Genomic DNA, 15,432 nt, shown 5'->3' with positions numbered 1-15,432 from the left:
TTTACTTCAAAGAAGATATGTGGAGAAACTGTGTATGTATGTATGTGTAGGAGACATAAATTGCTGGATTCTGATGTTTACTTCAATAGATCTTTTTGTGTTTCCATGGTGGCAGTAAAACTTATCATTCCCTGGGTTGATGTCCAGAAGTTGGAAAGAACCTCCAATATCTTGATGACTGACATTATCCGCATCACCACTCAAAGTAAAGAACGTGATTTCTCTATGTTCCTTAATATTGATGAAGCATTCAGGATAATGGAACAGTTGGCAGATGTAACTCTCCGCAGGCTACTGGATAATGAGGTCTTTGAACTGGATCCAGGTTTGCAAGATCCTACTCTGATCACCAAGAGGTAAATAGTGACATCGTTTTTGTTGCTTTTTGTTGAAGGGGTCTCATATTTTAAGTAGTATTCCGCGCCGCCGCCCCAGCCACTACCTTTGTATCATGAAGTCTAAATAAAGAGCAACACTATCTGGGAAAGGGCGGGGAACAAAATACAAAAATAACTTCAATCAAGTAAGTCCTGTGACCCTTGTGGTATTATTCAGAACCAGTCACATCTTTAGCATTTTTCTGTAATGCAGGAAGACACACAAGCTTTTTCAGCCCAAGGGTCACATTCTGTTGTGGGCAATGTCCTGGAGGCCACATGCCAGCATTATTGGATTAAAAGGGAGTCTTAATTTGTGCAAGATCTGTGCTGAGTAATGCCTTGTTGTACAACTTCACACTCTGCATTTTTTTAAAGCAATAATAACAGTAAAAATAATAGTAATAATTTATTTATATGCTGTCCATCTCACTGGGTTGCCCCAGCCACTCTGGGCAGTTTCCAACACATTAAAACACAGTAAAACATCAACCATTATACAGGGCTGCCTTCAAAAAGTCAGATAGTTGTTTATTTCCTTAATAATCTGATGGGAGGGCGTTCCACAGGGCGAACACTACTACCGAGAAGGCCGTCTGCCTGGTTCCCTGTAACCTCACTTCTCGCAGTGAGGGAACCAGCAGAAGACCCTCGGAGCTGGACCTCAGTGTCTGGGCTGAACGATGGGAGTGGAGATACTCCTTCAGGTATGCAGGTCCAAAGCCATTAAGGGCTTTAAAGGCCACCAACACTTTGAATTGTGCTTGTAAATGTACTGGGAGCCAGTGTAGGTCCCGGCAGCCACTCCCAGTCTAGCAGCTGCATGCATTAGTTGTAGTTTCCGAGTCACCTTCAAAGATACCCCCATCAAAGCAAACACATTTTCCCCATTATGTAGTATAATATCTTGCCTTGCTGGTACATTTTCCTTTAAAAAGAAAGAAAGAAAAAGAAACAAATATATTGAGTTGAATCCAGGCTTGCTTTGGCAGAACTCTACTGATTGCATGCACCCTGGGACAGAAGAGTGGGGAGACAATTTTCAGCAACTCTTCCTTCCCCCAACCCCAGATGCCTCACCAGATCTGCTTTGGATGGTTTGACGACCCTTCAGTACATAGCTGTCAACCTTTCCCTTTTTTGCGGGAAATTCCCTTATTATAGCAGTGGGGAACAGCAGGGAGGGTCAACAGCTATGCTTCAGAACAAAGTGGATAAATGGCACATGGATTTGGAGGGGGAAGGAGGGTGCTAGAAAATGCCTCCTCCCACTTCCATCTGCAACAACCTCCACTGAATCAGGGTCCCATCCGCGAATGGAAACAGCGGTTCCATTTGCAGTTGGATATGTCTGGATCTATTCCAGTTGTGTGTTTCCCTGTGGTTCATCATTTGGGAAGAGATGAGATTTCCAGCCAACTTTTGCTAAAGCAGAGATGGAGAACCTGCGACCCTCCAGAGATTGCTAAACTCCGAACGCCCATCAGCCGCAGCCAGCATGACCAATGGCCAAGGATGATGGGAGTTGTGGTCGATCAAAATCTGGAGGGCCACAGGTTCCCCACCCCTAGGTTAATAAAGGAAAATGCTCAGGCAGTGAATTACAGAAGAATTAACCAGCATTTGTTCCCAAAAGCAAAGATTGAAGTATTACATAACCACAAAAGCTCTTTATTATAAATGCCCCGAAATGCTTTCAATGGTACCCAGACATAAGATCTTCTTAATATGAGTGTTTTAAAACGTCCTCTTATTAATGGACTCTGTGTGACTGTTTGCCCAGAATGCGGAAAGCACAAAAACATTGTGTATTATATTTTGCTGCATATGTGATATTGCTTGTGTATTTTATTTTGCTACATTATGTGATATTGCAACTTATAATGAACATTTTCTGGTTTGAATTGCGTGATTGAGCAGCTGTTTTCTTATAATCTTGCCTGGATTTTCTTAGTGTGTATAATTAGTGCAGTAGGCAACCACACTCTAAGGAGTCCTGTATTAAAAGTAGCAGTTTGGTGGCACAGCTGGACTTTCTCCAAAGTCTACCTTTTCCCCTTGAAATTCTGTGTTCAGAATAAGTTAGAATTGTTTTGGAAATCAGCAGCATGAATTTCTTTGTTTATATGGCATTAAACAAAATGCCATCTTAAACTTCAGAATTCTTGTTACGCTATTTCAGAATATATGTTACGCTATTTATGTCACATACCTGTGGTTCTTAAACATTTTAGTACTGAGGATTATTATTCTGTTTTGTTTGCTCTTTGCAGTCCAACACATTTTCTTTCTTTATAGCTGTTGTGTGGGACCATACTTAAAGCTTTCAAATTGATTTCTTGCTTAGAAGGAAATGTCAAGCAAAAGTTTACAGAGTGGATGAAGAATTATGGAATTAAGTTGCTATAAAGGATTACTTCATTCTGTTGGCCCAACACATTTCCAGCTGGTCCAGCTTTTTCAAAGAGTACAAAAATAAGCACATTCCTTATAATAGAGCAGGTCTCTCTCATATTGAACCACATGAAGTCTTTTTAAAAGCATTGCCTTAAATACAGAGGTGTTCACTTCTTGTGTGAGTGGAAGGCACTTCCACTTATGCAAGAAGTCGTCTCTGATTTTTTCTGATTTCCCCTTCCCACCAAAGCCCCTTACACATCATTCCATGGCACACTGCAAGTTCCATCACCATCAAGTTTGACTTGAAGAGCAAGGAAAGAGATAATCTCTGCAGCCATGCTGCACTTCAGAAGTGCTGTGCACACCTACGCAATTCAGCGCAAATGGAGGGATGCCTTCCCAACAGATGTAGGGCCCATGTGTTTCTGAAATACTGAGAGCCCTTTGGAAATGCCCCCCCCCCCAGTGCAAGGCTCTAGTTTGTGTTGTGCTACACTTTAGTTTGTGCTATTCTTTAGAAACTCAGCAGTCAATGATAGTAAATGTTTTGGTCAACTATTCTCTGTATTTCCCCCTTGTTCAATGCCTACTGCTAAATGCACGAAATAGAATTTAAAAAATGGGAAGTCATCACAACTCTCCTGTAAAGTGTAACAAAATTTCTTCATTTACACTGAGCATGAGTGGTGTCTAACAGCTCAACTCTGCTAAAAAAGCCCTAAATTTTTAAAAAAAGTACTATATAGGTGTATTTCATATACATATTTAAAGCTTAATATATACAGTGATCGTATCAAGTATACTGTGATATCTGTTGTCTTTCCAAGAACAAGCATTTTAGAAACTGTTTTGTGGGATAGTAGTTCACCCTCTCTTCATATAGATACTGGCAAAGAGGCTTCTACAAAATGAACTGGAGATGTTATCACTGATTCAACTCTGTTTTGGTCAGAATGGAAAAATAATTTTGTGCTGAGCCAATGCAGCACTTAGTCATACTAGCAGATTGTTAGATGACTTTGTCAGGTGATTTTTTTTTCTTGTGAGGAAACTTTGACTGTAAACACAATCTTTTCTTTCTTTGAGTACAGTTTTCTGTTGTTTGTCTTTAAACAAAATAAAAACTTTCTAACTTGCTTCAGAAGCCCAGCTAGTCTGTTCTATGGCTGCCATATGTCCACATTTTCCCAGACATATCTGGAATACTACAGTCGGCAGCAGTGTCTGGGCAGAAATCGGGAAAATGTCCGTGAAAATCCAGACGTATGGCAGCCCATGTCGGCAGTGCCATTTTTGCCATTTTTCCATAAAGGTAGCTCAAAAACAGCATTTTTTGTGCTTTTGCCCCAAAAGCTAAACAACTTTGGCAAATAAATAAATATGTGTGAGTTTTCACTGTTTAAAATATGGCAACCGGATCTGTTCTGGATTTTGAAATGGTTGCAACACTGTCCTCTGTACTAAGCAAAATGGCCCACCAAGCTGTTTTATTAAGCTGCTGCCACAAATGAAAAAGGCATTCTAAATTCTTAAAACTACTTGAGCAGAGGGAGTTGATGGATTTCTGTTGTCAAATGAAGCACAGATGCCAGAAGGCACTCCTTAGATTCTTTAGCCCACACTTTGCATTCTTTTACTGAACAGAGAGGGAAGCTATTTCTTCCTTAAAGCGAACTGTTTTGAAGAAAAAAATAATGTGCTATGAAGAGAACTGTAGAACCTAAGTGATAAACTGGTATATTCATAGGCACCCATACCATACTTGTGTTGCTTATATAGGGTGAGGGGTTTGTGTGCATACGCATATGTGCCTGCTTAATCACATGGGAACCCTTGAGGCAGATTTTGCAGGTGCGTGGGGAGAGGAGGTGAAGGGGAACTCTAGTTTCGTGAGTGGAACACCCCACGTGCAGCGTTGAATACAACCTGAGGTTATTCAAATCCTGGCTAATAGAAATGGATCTCATTTGCCGCTGCAGTGAATATGCCAGTGAGAATCTTCCAAAGGCAGGCAAAATGCCATTAGCCTGTTGAAGCTGAAGCTTAATGGTAACGATTTTTTAAAAAACCACTTTTACTCAGGACATAAGACTCAACAAACAACAGCTTGCCGTGAATGAGCAAAGTGTGCTAATACATGCTGCTCAAATTGTGCCGCGCCTCTCCTCCCAGAACACTAGGATGGTGTTAAGTGCCAACCAGCGCTCGTGGCTTATCTCTCGCCAAACCAACCACAAAAGGAAGCAAAGATTCATTCTTTGGTAGAAACAAACCATGAGGGCTGGTTCATATGTAATGTTAAGCCTCTGGTTTGCTTCCTCTGGGTACATCACGGGGAGAAGGGGGGTGGGAAGTGAGATTTGAGCCATGGTTATCGACGTGCTTTCTTGCTCATGGTAAGGAATCTGTTGTTGAGCCTATGGATTACCATGACATGTGAATTGGCCTGCTGCAATTTTATTTTGTTAAATAAGGAAGTAAAACAAGTTGCTTTAAGTTTCAGCCTTTGAAAAACATTTTGTTCTGTTGCTTCTTTTAAAAGAGATCTTGAGTTCAGAGCACGGAATGAGTACTTCAGAGCTTTCTTCAGGTTACCAAAGAAGGAAAGGCTGCACGAAGTTGCAGATTGTTCCCTGTGGACTCCCTTTAGCCGCTGTCACACAGCTGGAAGGATGTTTGCCTCAGATAGCTATATCTGTTTTGCTAGCAAAGAAGATGGCTGCTGTAATGTTCTAATTCCACTTGTAGAGGTTAGTCTTTTGTCACTTTTAAAATCCATAATTATTATAACGAGCCACCTTTCTGCTTAAAAAGATACTTAAATGTGAGAATAGTTCTATCTATTTGTTTATCCTAAGCTGTTCAACAACTCATTGCACATATGCTTCAGGTAATGTTGAGCAGTTATGTGGTACTTAACAATCAGTCCAGGGTTGCCAATTAAAAAGTAAATTGGCTTCTCTCAACTGAGCAGTATTAATCATGGATGTGCAGCTCTCTAAAATGTGTTCACAACAAACCTTGCCACCAGATAATGTGAAAATGCTGTAGAAATTTTTAATTCAAACCAGTTACACTCTAACAATCTTTAGCCAGTCTGCTATGTTCACAATGAATTTTCCCTACCCTTTCCATGCATGCTTATGTGTTGAAGTGGGATTTCTAAAATCTACTTGCCGGGATGAAGGTAGGGAGTTCTTCTGGTTTGCACCTTTGGAGTCTGGTAAACAATCTTGCTTAGATCCTGACACCTATAAAGAGCTACTTCAGGCACTCCTGAGTACTTAGGCAAGTGGGTTCTTTTGTCCTTTGAGAGGCAGAACCTTTTGCAGAATCAAATTATTTGTCATCCTTTTCTGGGTTTTAAAAAAAAGGGTTTGTTGTTATGTCTAAATATCTCTTGGGCAATGGAACCAGTATGATGGTACTTTGGATGCAGACCTTGGTGTTCCCCATCATAAAAGTTTATCACAGACTACCTGAAGAAAAGCATAGACGTTCAAGTTTGAACATTATTTGTTTATTCTATTTATATCCCACCTATTTATTTATATCCCACCTATTCTCCAAAGAGCCCAAGGTGGCGTATACAACTTCCCCCCACTCTCCATTTTATCCTCACAACAACCCTGTGAGGTTGAGCAACTGTGACTGGCCCAAGGTTGACCCAGTGAACCTCATGGCCGAATGAGGATTCAAACCCTGGTCTCTCGTAGCCTAGGTCCAGTAACTCTAGCCACTACGCCACACTGACTCTCACACTGGTGATGTTAAAGGCAACCAGATCCTGCCTGAACAATTAAAAAAAAATCCTTCCATTAGCACCTTAGAGACCAACTAGGTTTGTTCTTGGTATGAGCTTTCGTGTGCATGCACACAAAAGCTCATACCAGGAACAAACTTAGTTGGTCTCTAAGGTGCTACTGGAAGGATTTTTTTTCATTTTTTATTTAGTTTTGACTATGGGGCCATTCCATTGTCACGGGTGGGATACTTGGACCATGTTTTTTGGTATTCACACATGTGTAACAATGTAAATATACATAAAAATTAACAACCAAAATTTAAACTATGTTCTTAATAAGATACTGAGCATTTTACTATTTTTATTATTATTTTTATAGATATTTTTGACAATTTTATTAAATGTTGAAGTATTGTCACGGGTGGGACAAAAAAAGGACATGGAGCTTGAGATAAGTTTGATTTATGGAAAAACTCTGTGAGTTGGGAGGTGAATCAATGATAAACTCAGCATATCTGTTTAAATCAATGTTTATTGGTTACAACTATGCAATCAGAAATTAAGTTTAAGAAATTTAACGATACAAAATTAAGGAAAAAATGCTGTCATGGGTGGAACAATCATCAGAAAACTTTTAACTTGAACACTTCTGTGAAGACTCCGTGGGTGGACTTTTGAAAAGAAGGTCCATAAACTAAACTTCTTTTGTCTTTAGCTTTTAAAAAAATGGTTAGACTGCACGTTTGGAATCTTCCTCACCAAAGTCCAGCGCTCATCTAGCATTCTTATCAGGCTCATTTTTCATGGAATGGCCCTATGGCAGACAAACACGGCTACCTACCTGTAACCAGATCCTGTCTGGTTTACTTCAAAAATAAAAAGCATATTGAGTTAGAGGGGTTCTTGACATGGGAAAATGTACAGCACAGGATTTTCAAAATAAAAAATAGTTACCTCAGACTGGTTTTTCTTGTTTCCACCCCTACATTCCCCGACCCATTAACAAAGAGCACAGACTTGTTTGCTGTTTCTTCTGTACCTTATACTAGGTTTTCAATTTTATTGGCATTGGGGCAGATCTCTGATGTGAATATATATTCTATTCTATTCTATTCTATTCTATTCTATTCTATTCTATTCTATTCTATTTATTATATTGTGTTCATTTTTTTTAACAGGTGGCTAGTATTGAGAAGATGGAGGACACTAGCCTTCTTCCCAATCCCATCATTATTAGCATAAAAAGCAAGACAGCCTTTCAGTTCATTGAGCTGAAGGACAGAGATACCCTGGTGGAGAATCTGCTTCTAAGATTAAAGAAAGTGAAGGCTAGCAACGCATCGCTCCATAGAAATTTGAAAAGCAAAGAGATGGTATTAAATGTCTAACCTGTTCCAGCTGTATGCTCAGTATATTTTGCTAGTACCTTTTAAACTAGAAGAAAGGCTTACTGGTGTTACAAATGGGTTCATTTTTTAAAGATAAGGTGTAACAATAATTTAAACATACTCCCTTTCCTGATGTGGCTGCAGAGATAAGAAATGCAGGTCTCGTAGGGAAAAAGCTGGAGGACCACCCCAATTTGCAATCCACTTCTAGCTAGAGGAAAGAGGATGATATATTTTGAAGATATAAGGAAGAAAAGTTGGTAGTTGAGTTCATTACATCTGCTTAGTCCTGTATGTGCACTTCCTATAGTGCTGTGTAAATTTAAAACTGTAACACTCCTTAGGTTATATTTTCATCATCTACATAATTAGTTTCACATCTAATTTGCCTAATAGAGTAGAAGAGCAAAAAAGTGTAGTGAGCATAGTTGAAATATATATCTAAAGAGATGGCATGACAGGCTTGTGTTTACTAGATGATTAAATTCCTTTTACTTACAGGTAGGTAGCCGTGTTGGTCTGCCATAGTCAAAACAAAATAAAAAATAAAAAAATCCTTCCAGTAGCACCTTAGAGAGCAACTAAGTTTGTTCTTGGTATGAGCTTTCGTGTGCATGCCCACTTCTTCAGATACCTTTTACTTGCTATTGATGTTGTGTATTGATTGGAGGCAGTTCATGGGATCTTTTATTAATGTGCTTTCAGCTGGCTCCAGGTGCTTCTTATTCCAAAGCAAAAAAAATAAAGTCAGTTGATAAACAAGCTTAGTAGATGTTTAGTTGTTGTTATTGGATCTACACAATAAAGCTTTCAAACAGATTCTGTTTGTTTCCCTCACCCCCTTTACTTTCACAGCAAAATTCTCATTCAACACATGGCGATTATGAACTTGGGAACTTGGGGATAATAGCTTCACAAAGCAATAACGGGAGCGAAAATGACAGAAGCAGTAGACATCTGCTGAATGCAGAGGCCCTGAGTTCAGCGTTTCATCCTTCTGGAATAGATGGTCTGGATTTTAGGATGGTATGTAAAACCACAATTTTCGTTATTGGGGACTTTTGAAAAGCTTGTTCACAGTCTCTCCTTGCATTATCTGACATGCTATTAATATTACATATATTTAGGTACCAGGCAAAAACGTTCCTCTTCCCCCAAGCCTTTGTCTGATTAAACAATCTATGGCCTTTTAAACGGGGTGGGTGGGTTATTGCTTCTGTTTGCTACTATGTTATATTTTTGTGGGTTCATATTGTGATCCTTGGATGAAGGGCGGTATAGAAATCTAATAGAAATCTAATAGTAGTTGTTGATGATGAACCTTGCATCTTAATGATTTTTTGGGGAGGTGGTATTCTGAAATTCTTCAGAGATATAGAGAGAAACGTCTGTCTGAACTATAGGACTGAGACCTTCCTTTTGTTTACATTAATGACTTCTTTCCTTTCCTTCTGCAATCTATTCTCCTTAGCCTGTTCCTTTGTTTGTAGCATATATAGTACCGTATATACTTCCTATAGTACATAGGAAATGCTATAGTTTGGAGCAAGAACCATTTCTTCATTTTGAAATCGAAGTTGTAGAAATGGTTTTCTAAGTTGTGCCATAGGATTGAATTAATACCTCCTCAAAACAGATGCAGATTATGTTGAGAATATGATAATGAGTTGTTACAAAAGCTTATATTATAGCGTCTTAAAAATGTAATGTAGGAAATAGTCACAAGAGACTGTGTGATGCTCTGAATTTTCTTTTGGTGCATTTCATCGTAATTGTATATGATGGTTTGTGATGGCATGAAATGTTTAGTTAGTTGAATATTGATATGTTACTGTTGTGTTTTGTATAAATTGTTCTTAAGTTTGATAATGTTAACTTGTATTTTGTATTTGTAATATTCTACAGCCTTTTCAATGTGTTTGTCGGAGGGATAGTTATTATTTTTTGTTTTACTTGGGCTTTAGTAAAGCAGCTTTACCTTGTATTTGTATCCTATGAACTGCCCTGAAATCTTGTGATGAAGGGTGGAATAATAATAATAATAATAATAATAATAATAATACCCTGCCCATCTGGCTGGGTTTCCCCAGCCACTCTGGGCTGCTCCCAACCGAATATTAAAATCACAAAACTCCCCTAAACAGGGCTGCCTTCAGATGTCTTTTAAAAGTAAGATAGTTGCTTATTTCCTTGACATCTGATGAGAGGGCGTTCCACAGGGCAGGTGCCACTACCAAGAAGGCCCCCTGTCTGGCTATTGAAATTGCTACTACTACTACTACTACTACTAATAATAATAATAATAGTAATATGTTAGTTTGTTATCGTGAATCTGGTATGGCTGGGATGGAGAACTTGTGGCCCTCCAGATGTGGTTGGAATTCATGAGCATCTGGAGGATCACATATTCACTTTCCCTGTGCTATTGTACTGAACTGTTTTTTATTGTTTAGAATGATAGTTCAGTCAGTAAAGCATGAGACTCTTAATCTCAAGGTCATGAGTTCAAGCCCCATTTGGGGCAAAAAATTCCCACATTGCAGGGGGCCGGACTAGATGACCCTTGTGATCCCTTTCAACTCTACAATTCTATGATTTGCCTGTATTGATTGTAATTTTGATATTTAAAATTGATGATTTAGCACTTTTTGCCAGCTGTTCTAGACTTCTTGTTAGAAGAAAAAAGCAGGATATAAATATTAAAGGAAATTAGGCATTTCCTAATTTTCTGCTTCCCTGTTGCATAACTAGATAATGGCTTGCATAAGGCTTTCCAGATAATATTCATATTTGCAGCCGTCTTCCTGCTGCTTTGGAGCTGCATAGATATTGAGCAATATACAGGACTGTAATAGCATTCTGTAGTCTTATTTTTGTTGCATTGTCCATCACTACAAACAAATAGCTTTCTCTGAACAAGAGGCTATTCCATTGCATCATGGCTTGTATAAATATGATGGATTTAACATTCCTCTCTTGGCTTTCAGTCTAGGGAGCAAATCAAAGAGAGCCTGTGGAATGATCACTTTGATGAGTATGGCAGAACTGTGTGTATGTTCCGAACAGAAAAAATCAGGAAACTGGTTGCTATGGGAATTCCAGAATCTTTACGAGGCAAACTGTGGCTGTTTTTCTCAGGTGAGAATTCTGCGGTGTGACTTTTCCAAGAAACCTGACCAGGTATTTCACCATGGAAAGAAGCAAGAGAGAAAGGGAAGTGGACTAGATCTATGGCCCCATTTAATTTTCTAGTAATGGAAAAGAACCTGGTGATTTTAAAGCACAAAATGTATCCATCTAAGTTATTCTCAGAGTTAAACTACTAGGTTAGTCCTGTCCATTAATTTTAATGGGTATAGCCCATAGAGAGAGAAATGTTTCGCTGCTAGCTACTTAGGACTATAGGTAATTAAATTATACCAATTTGTTTCATACAAATGGTAAGTAATAAAGGGCTTTATACCAAAATAATAGCGTTTATATCAGCAGACATTGCTCAGATGTTATGCTTGGCACAAAAAAATTGAAATGAGAAGCTTAAGACTTCCTGTGCCATTTCCTTTGCTACAAGCTAAATGCAGGACTGTTGGAATAAGATAATCTCTGATACAGTGTTTGTGATTCAGATATGCAACACTTGCACAATTAAATCCTTCAAATTCAAATGGGATTTAGGACAGACAATCCTATACTGCTGGCCCCGTATTTATGTAAATTAGTAAATTTTATCATATATAGCAAGTTAGGTTATTGAAGTGTTTTCAAACTCACGTTCCTTCTTCTGCACAGTGTTTCATATTACAAAAATGTAGTTGTGTGCCCCAGAGTAATTTTGATTTAGGAATATGTTGTATATTCAGAATCTAGTTTCACGTAGTTGTTCCTTTGACAAATAGCATATTTTTATATAAGATTATATTTGGATTCATAACTAATCTTCAATTCTTGCTTTTTCTCTCCTTCAGATGCTGCAACAGATTTGTATACCCACCCTGGTTACTATGAAAACTTAGTAGAGGTGTCCATGGGCATGTGTTGCATAGCAACAGAGGAAATAGAACGTGACTTGCATCGCTCGTTACCTGAGCACCCTGCCTTCCAGAGTGAAACGGGCATAGCTGCATTGAGGAGAGTTTTGACAGCTTACGCACACAGAAACCCCAAAATTGGGTACTGCCAGGTAAAGAAAGATCCGTTATGCCACCAATTTGCAGATGAACTCCTTTGAAAATCACAGGCTTCAGGGAGATGCAGTAAGGCAGGTGGGTGGTCAGTAGAAAAGGCGACAGCTTCTGTCTCACTGTTTCCCCAGCCTCACTTTCTATGTGAAGTGTAATTGGCCAGCTTACTCTCTGTCCAAGTTGATGGTTCCACTGTGCTGTGCTTCATTTACCGTATTTTTTGCTCCATAAGAGGCACCCAAACATATCTGAAGAAGTGTGCATGCACACGAAAGCTCATACCAGGAACAAACTCAGTTGGTCTCTAAGGTGCTACTAGAAAGAATTTTCGATTTTGTTTTGACCCAAACATAAGACGCACCTAGTTTTGAGAGGAGGAAAGGGGGAAAGCCCTGTTTTTTTGAGGATCAGCTGAAAGTGGTGCAGCTTTTTTTGCAAAGGGAAAAGCCCTGCCTTTTTAGGATCAGCTGAAAGTGGTGCAGCTTTTTTGCAAAGGGAAAAGCCCTGCTTTTTTGAGGATCAGCTGAAAGTGGTGCAGCTTTTTTTTCAAAGAGGAAAAGCCCCAATTTTATGGGGTTCAACTCACAGTTCTGCAGCTTCTAGTCCTACAGCCATTTCTACAGTTTCCAGACAGATAATCTAATCAGCCAGTCACATGTCACTGGGGAAACAAACAGCCTCCCTCTGCATTCAACAATGGAGGCCTGGGCAAGGGGCTGGGGCTGGAAAGGGAGCCTTATTTCTCTCCCGATCACTTGCTGAACAGCTGTTCAGTGGCTTCCTTTCAACACCCCCTTCTCTCTTTGTAAAAAAAGAGCACGATCTGCTTTTGGCCCCTAGGCAATTCGGCTCCAGGGACCATGCATTCGCTCCATAAGATGCACAGACATTTCCTCTTACTTTTCAGGAGGAAAAAAGTGTGTCTTATGGAGTGAAAAATATGGTATTTCTCTTCATTAGCAATGTGGCCATCAGGGAAACTAACTATAAAATGCCTCTCAGCTTCTGTGAGCTCTTTCTGTTTGTAGGTAGCTTTGAGCAAAGGTTTTTCTCAGCTCTGTGTCCTGAGATCAGTTAAATGGAGATGCTAGAAAGCAGGTGTGCTGTTGCTGAACTAAGACCCCTCGCCTTGAGATATTTTGTCTTGGGTTATAGTTGGAGAGACCCACACCATATTTTTGTCACTTTCAGAAGCTTATAGTGAAAGAATGAGAACTCAGTTCTGGAGCAAGCTTTTGTTGTTTCATTACGCCTACGTTATTATACAAACTCTAAATTAGCAGAAGTCCCTCGCTATGTAGGTTGAAAGCTATATCCATAAGTTTTGTGCTCCTAGTGGTGCAGCAATAAAGCTGCTAGCACCTTTCCAAAGCTAACCGGGGTCCAGTATGGTTTCAAATTGGATGGGGAAATGTCTGTACATAACCTTCCCATGGGTTATTTAACCTCAGTTGTAATGATTTTTTTAAAGCTCTCATTACATGTTTTAAAAAGGTGTCGCGGCAACTAAAATTTTCTTCTTTGACTTTCTAACAGTCCATGAATATCTTAGCCTCTGTTTTGTTGCTGTATGCCAAAGAGGAAGAAGCATTTTGGTTGCTCGTTGCTGTGTGCGAGAGGATGCTTCCAGATTACTTTAATCACCGGGTGATAGGTGAGAGTCTCCTGTTCGCTTCTTACTCTCTTTACTGATTCCTAGGGAAATAAAACAGTCAACACGCTGTATATCAGGGCTTGAGAAACTTTGGTACTCTAGACGTTGTTGGACTCCAGTCCCCATAGCCAATATTCAGGGATAATTGGAGTTTTTATCCAGCAACAAAAACTGGACAGGTTCCCAACCCCTCCTGTAGATATTCTATTAACTGAATTTGGTGACATAAACTCTGTTCTATATTAAACCCTTTCTTCTCTTGAAGTTTTTATATGGGCCTTGGATTCTTTATGTTGGGAAGTATAAAAACGGCTCCATGGCTTATTTTTCATAGTTGAGATTAGGTTGCGTATTGTATGTGTAGCGGAGGGAAATACTCTGTGCTCTATTTTTATTGCATCAATCCCCTGTTGCCACTTTCTTTTGACAGTCGTTTCAGATAGTACTTACATTTTATTGCACTTTTTATATTGAAGTGTTAAGTTTGGCCATATAATTATTTCATAGATGCTCCCCAAAGGGTGTTGCAGATGCTTTCCCCACCCCCCTTTTAAGAAGCTTTGAAACCATTCAATAACTCAGTATTGTGATCTGTTAAGAGGAGGAATGAGGCTTGAATTCATAAAATAATTGTATTAAATTATAAAGCTAAAGGAATTTATTTATTTCAACCTTGGCTAATGTTATCTGCTGTGATTTCTAGGTGCTCAGGTGGATCAGTCTATATTCGAAGAGCTAATCAAGGAGCGGCTGCCAGAACTGGCTGAACATATGAAAGACCTTTCCACACTGGCTTCTGTTTCCCTGTCGTGGTTCCTCACTCTCTTTCTCAGTATCATGCCCCTAGAAAGTGCTGTTAATGTTGTCGACTGTTTCTTCTTTGATGGGATCAAAGCCATTTTCCAGTTTGGCTTGGCTATCCTTGAAGCCAATGCTGTAGAACTGTGCAACAGCAAAGATGATGGACATGCCTTGATGATTCTGAGCAGGTATTGTTCTGACTACTACCGGTATGTTTCAGTGCTGCAACGCTAACACTGCTGCTTCCAAAAAGAAAGAAAGAAAAAAGATTGTTTATTTAACAGTAATAAAATGATACAGAGAAACTTGTTCCGAACATTTAATGACAATGCTTGCCTCCCTACTATGCTTTTTAGTAGTTATTTTCAAAGGAAAGAACCACATATTCCAGAAACTTGATAAGTCGTTGCTACTTTTAATTTCTTCCCTAAAGCAAAAAAAAATTGCAGTTCCTGGCTTCATAAAGGGATATGATCACCTGGGAACAGCTTCTAGGCGGAGAACATCTGGTTCAATAGGTGTTTATTTAAAAAATGAGAAGTGAAATCTAGGACTGCTTTCCTCTCAGTGTAATAGACTGCATTAACAGAAAGTGGATTTAAATGTTTTTTCTTTATTTATTTCAGGTTTTTAGACCATGTTAAGAATGAGGAAAGCCCTTTGCCCCTGATTGGCAACCAGCATGCCTTTTTCAGTGATGATATAGAGCCCTGTCCTATAACAGAAATAGCAGACCTAATTCGGGATTCTTATGAGGTAACAGTGAAATGGTAGTTCAAAGTTCTGGTTGGAAACTCACTAAGTGTTTAAATATCAGTTTTATGTTAACTTGAGTCAAAATACAGAGAGCACAACTATGGTGAATATGGTTTATGTTCTGGTTTAA

At 39.2% G+C, this 15,432-nt stretch overlaps 1 protein-coding gene across 2 annotated transcripts in view; it reads left to right on the top strand.

The window, feature by feature from the left end:
* TBC1D8 (TBC1 domain family member 8) overlaps positions 1-15,432 on the top strand; it is a 57,561-nt gene that overhangs the window by 30,719 nt on the left and 11,410 nt on the right. For both annotated transcript variants that reach the window (XM_033147600.1, XM_033147599.1), the window contains exons 5-13: positions 116-356; positions 5,320-5,527; positions 7,701-7,895; positions 8,766-8,936; positions 10,898-11,048; positions 11,876-12,090; positions 13,628-13,745; positions 14,449-14,734; positions 15,173-15,302. In XM_033147600.1, the coding sequence (XP_033003491.1) occupies positions 116-356; positions 5,320-5,527; positions 7,701-7,895; positions 8,766-8,936; positions 10,898-11,048; positions 11,876-12,090; positions 13,628-13,745; positions 14,449-14,734; positions 15,173-15,302 (1,715 nt within the window). The remainder of the gene's footprint in view (positions 1-115; positions 357-5,319; positions 5,528-7,700; positions 7,896-8,765; positions 8,937-10,897; positions 11,049-11,875; positions 12,091-13,627; positions 13,746-14,448; positions 14,735-15,172; positions 15,303-15,432) is intronic.

This window comes from Lacerta agilis, chromosome 4 (genome assembly GCF_009819535.1).
Source record: "Lacerta agilis isolate rLacAgi1 chromosome 4, rLacAgi1.pri, whole genome shotgun sequence".
NCBI classification, from domain to species: Eukaryota; Metazoa; Chordata; class Lepidosauria; order Squamata; family Lacertidae; genus Lacerta; species Lacerta agilis.
Note: the sequence above shows the minus strand (reverse complement) of the source record. Positions and strands in the feature narration are given on the sequence as shown.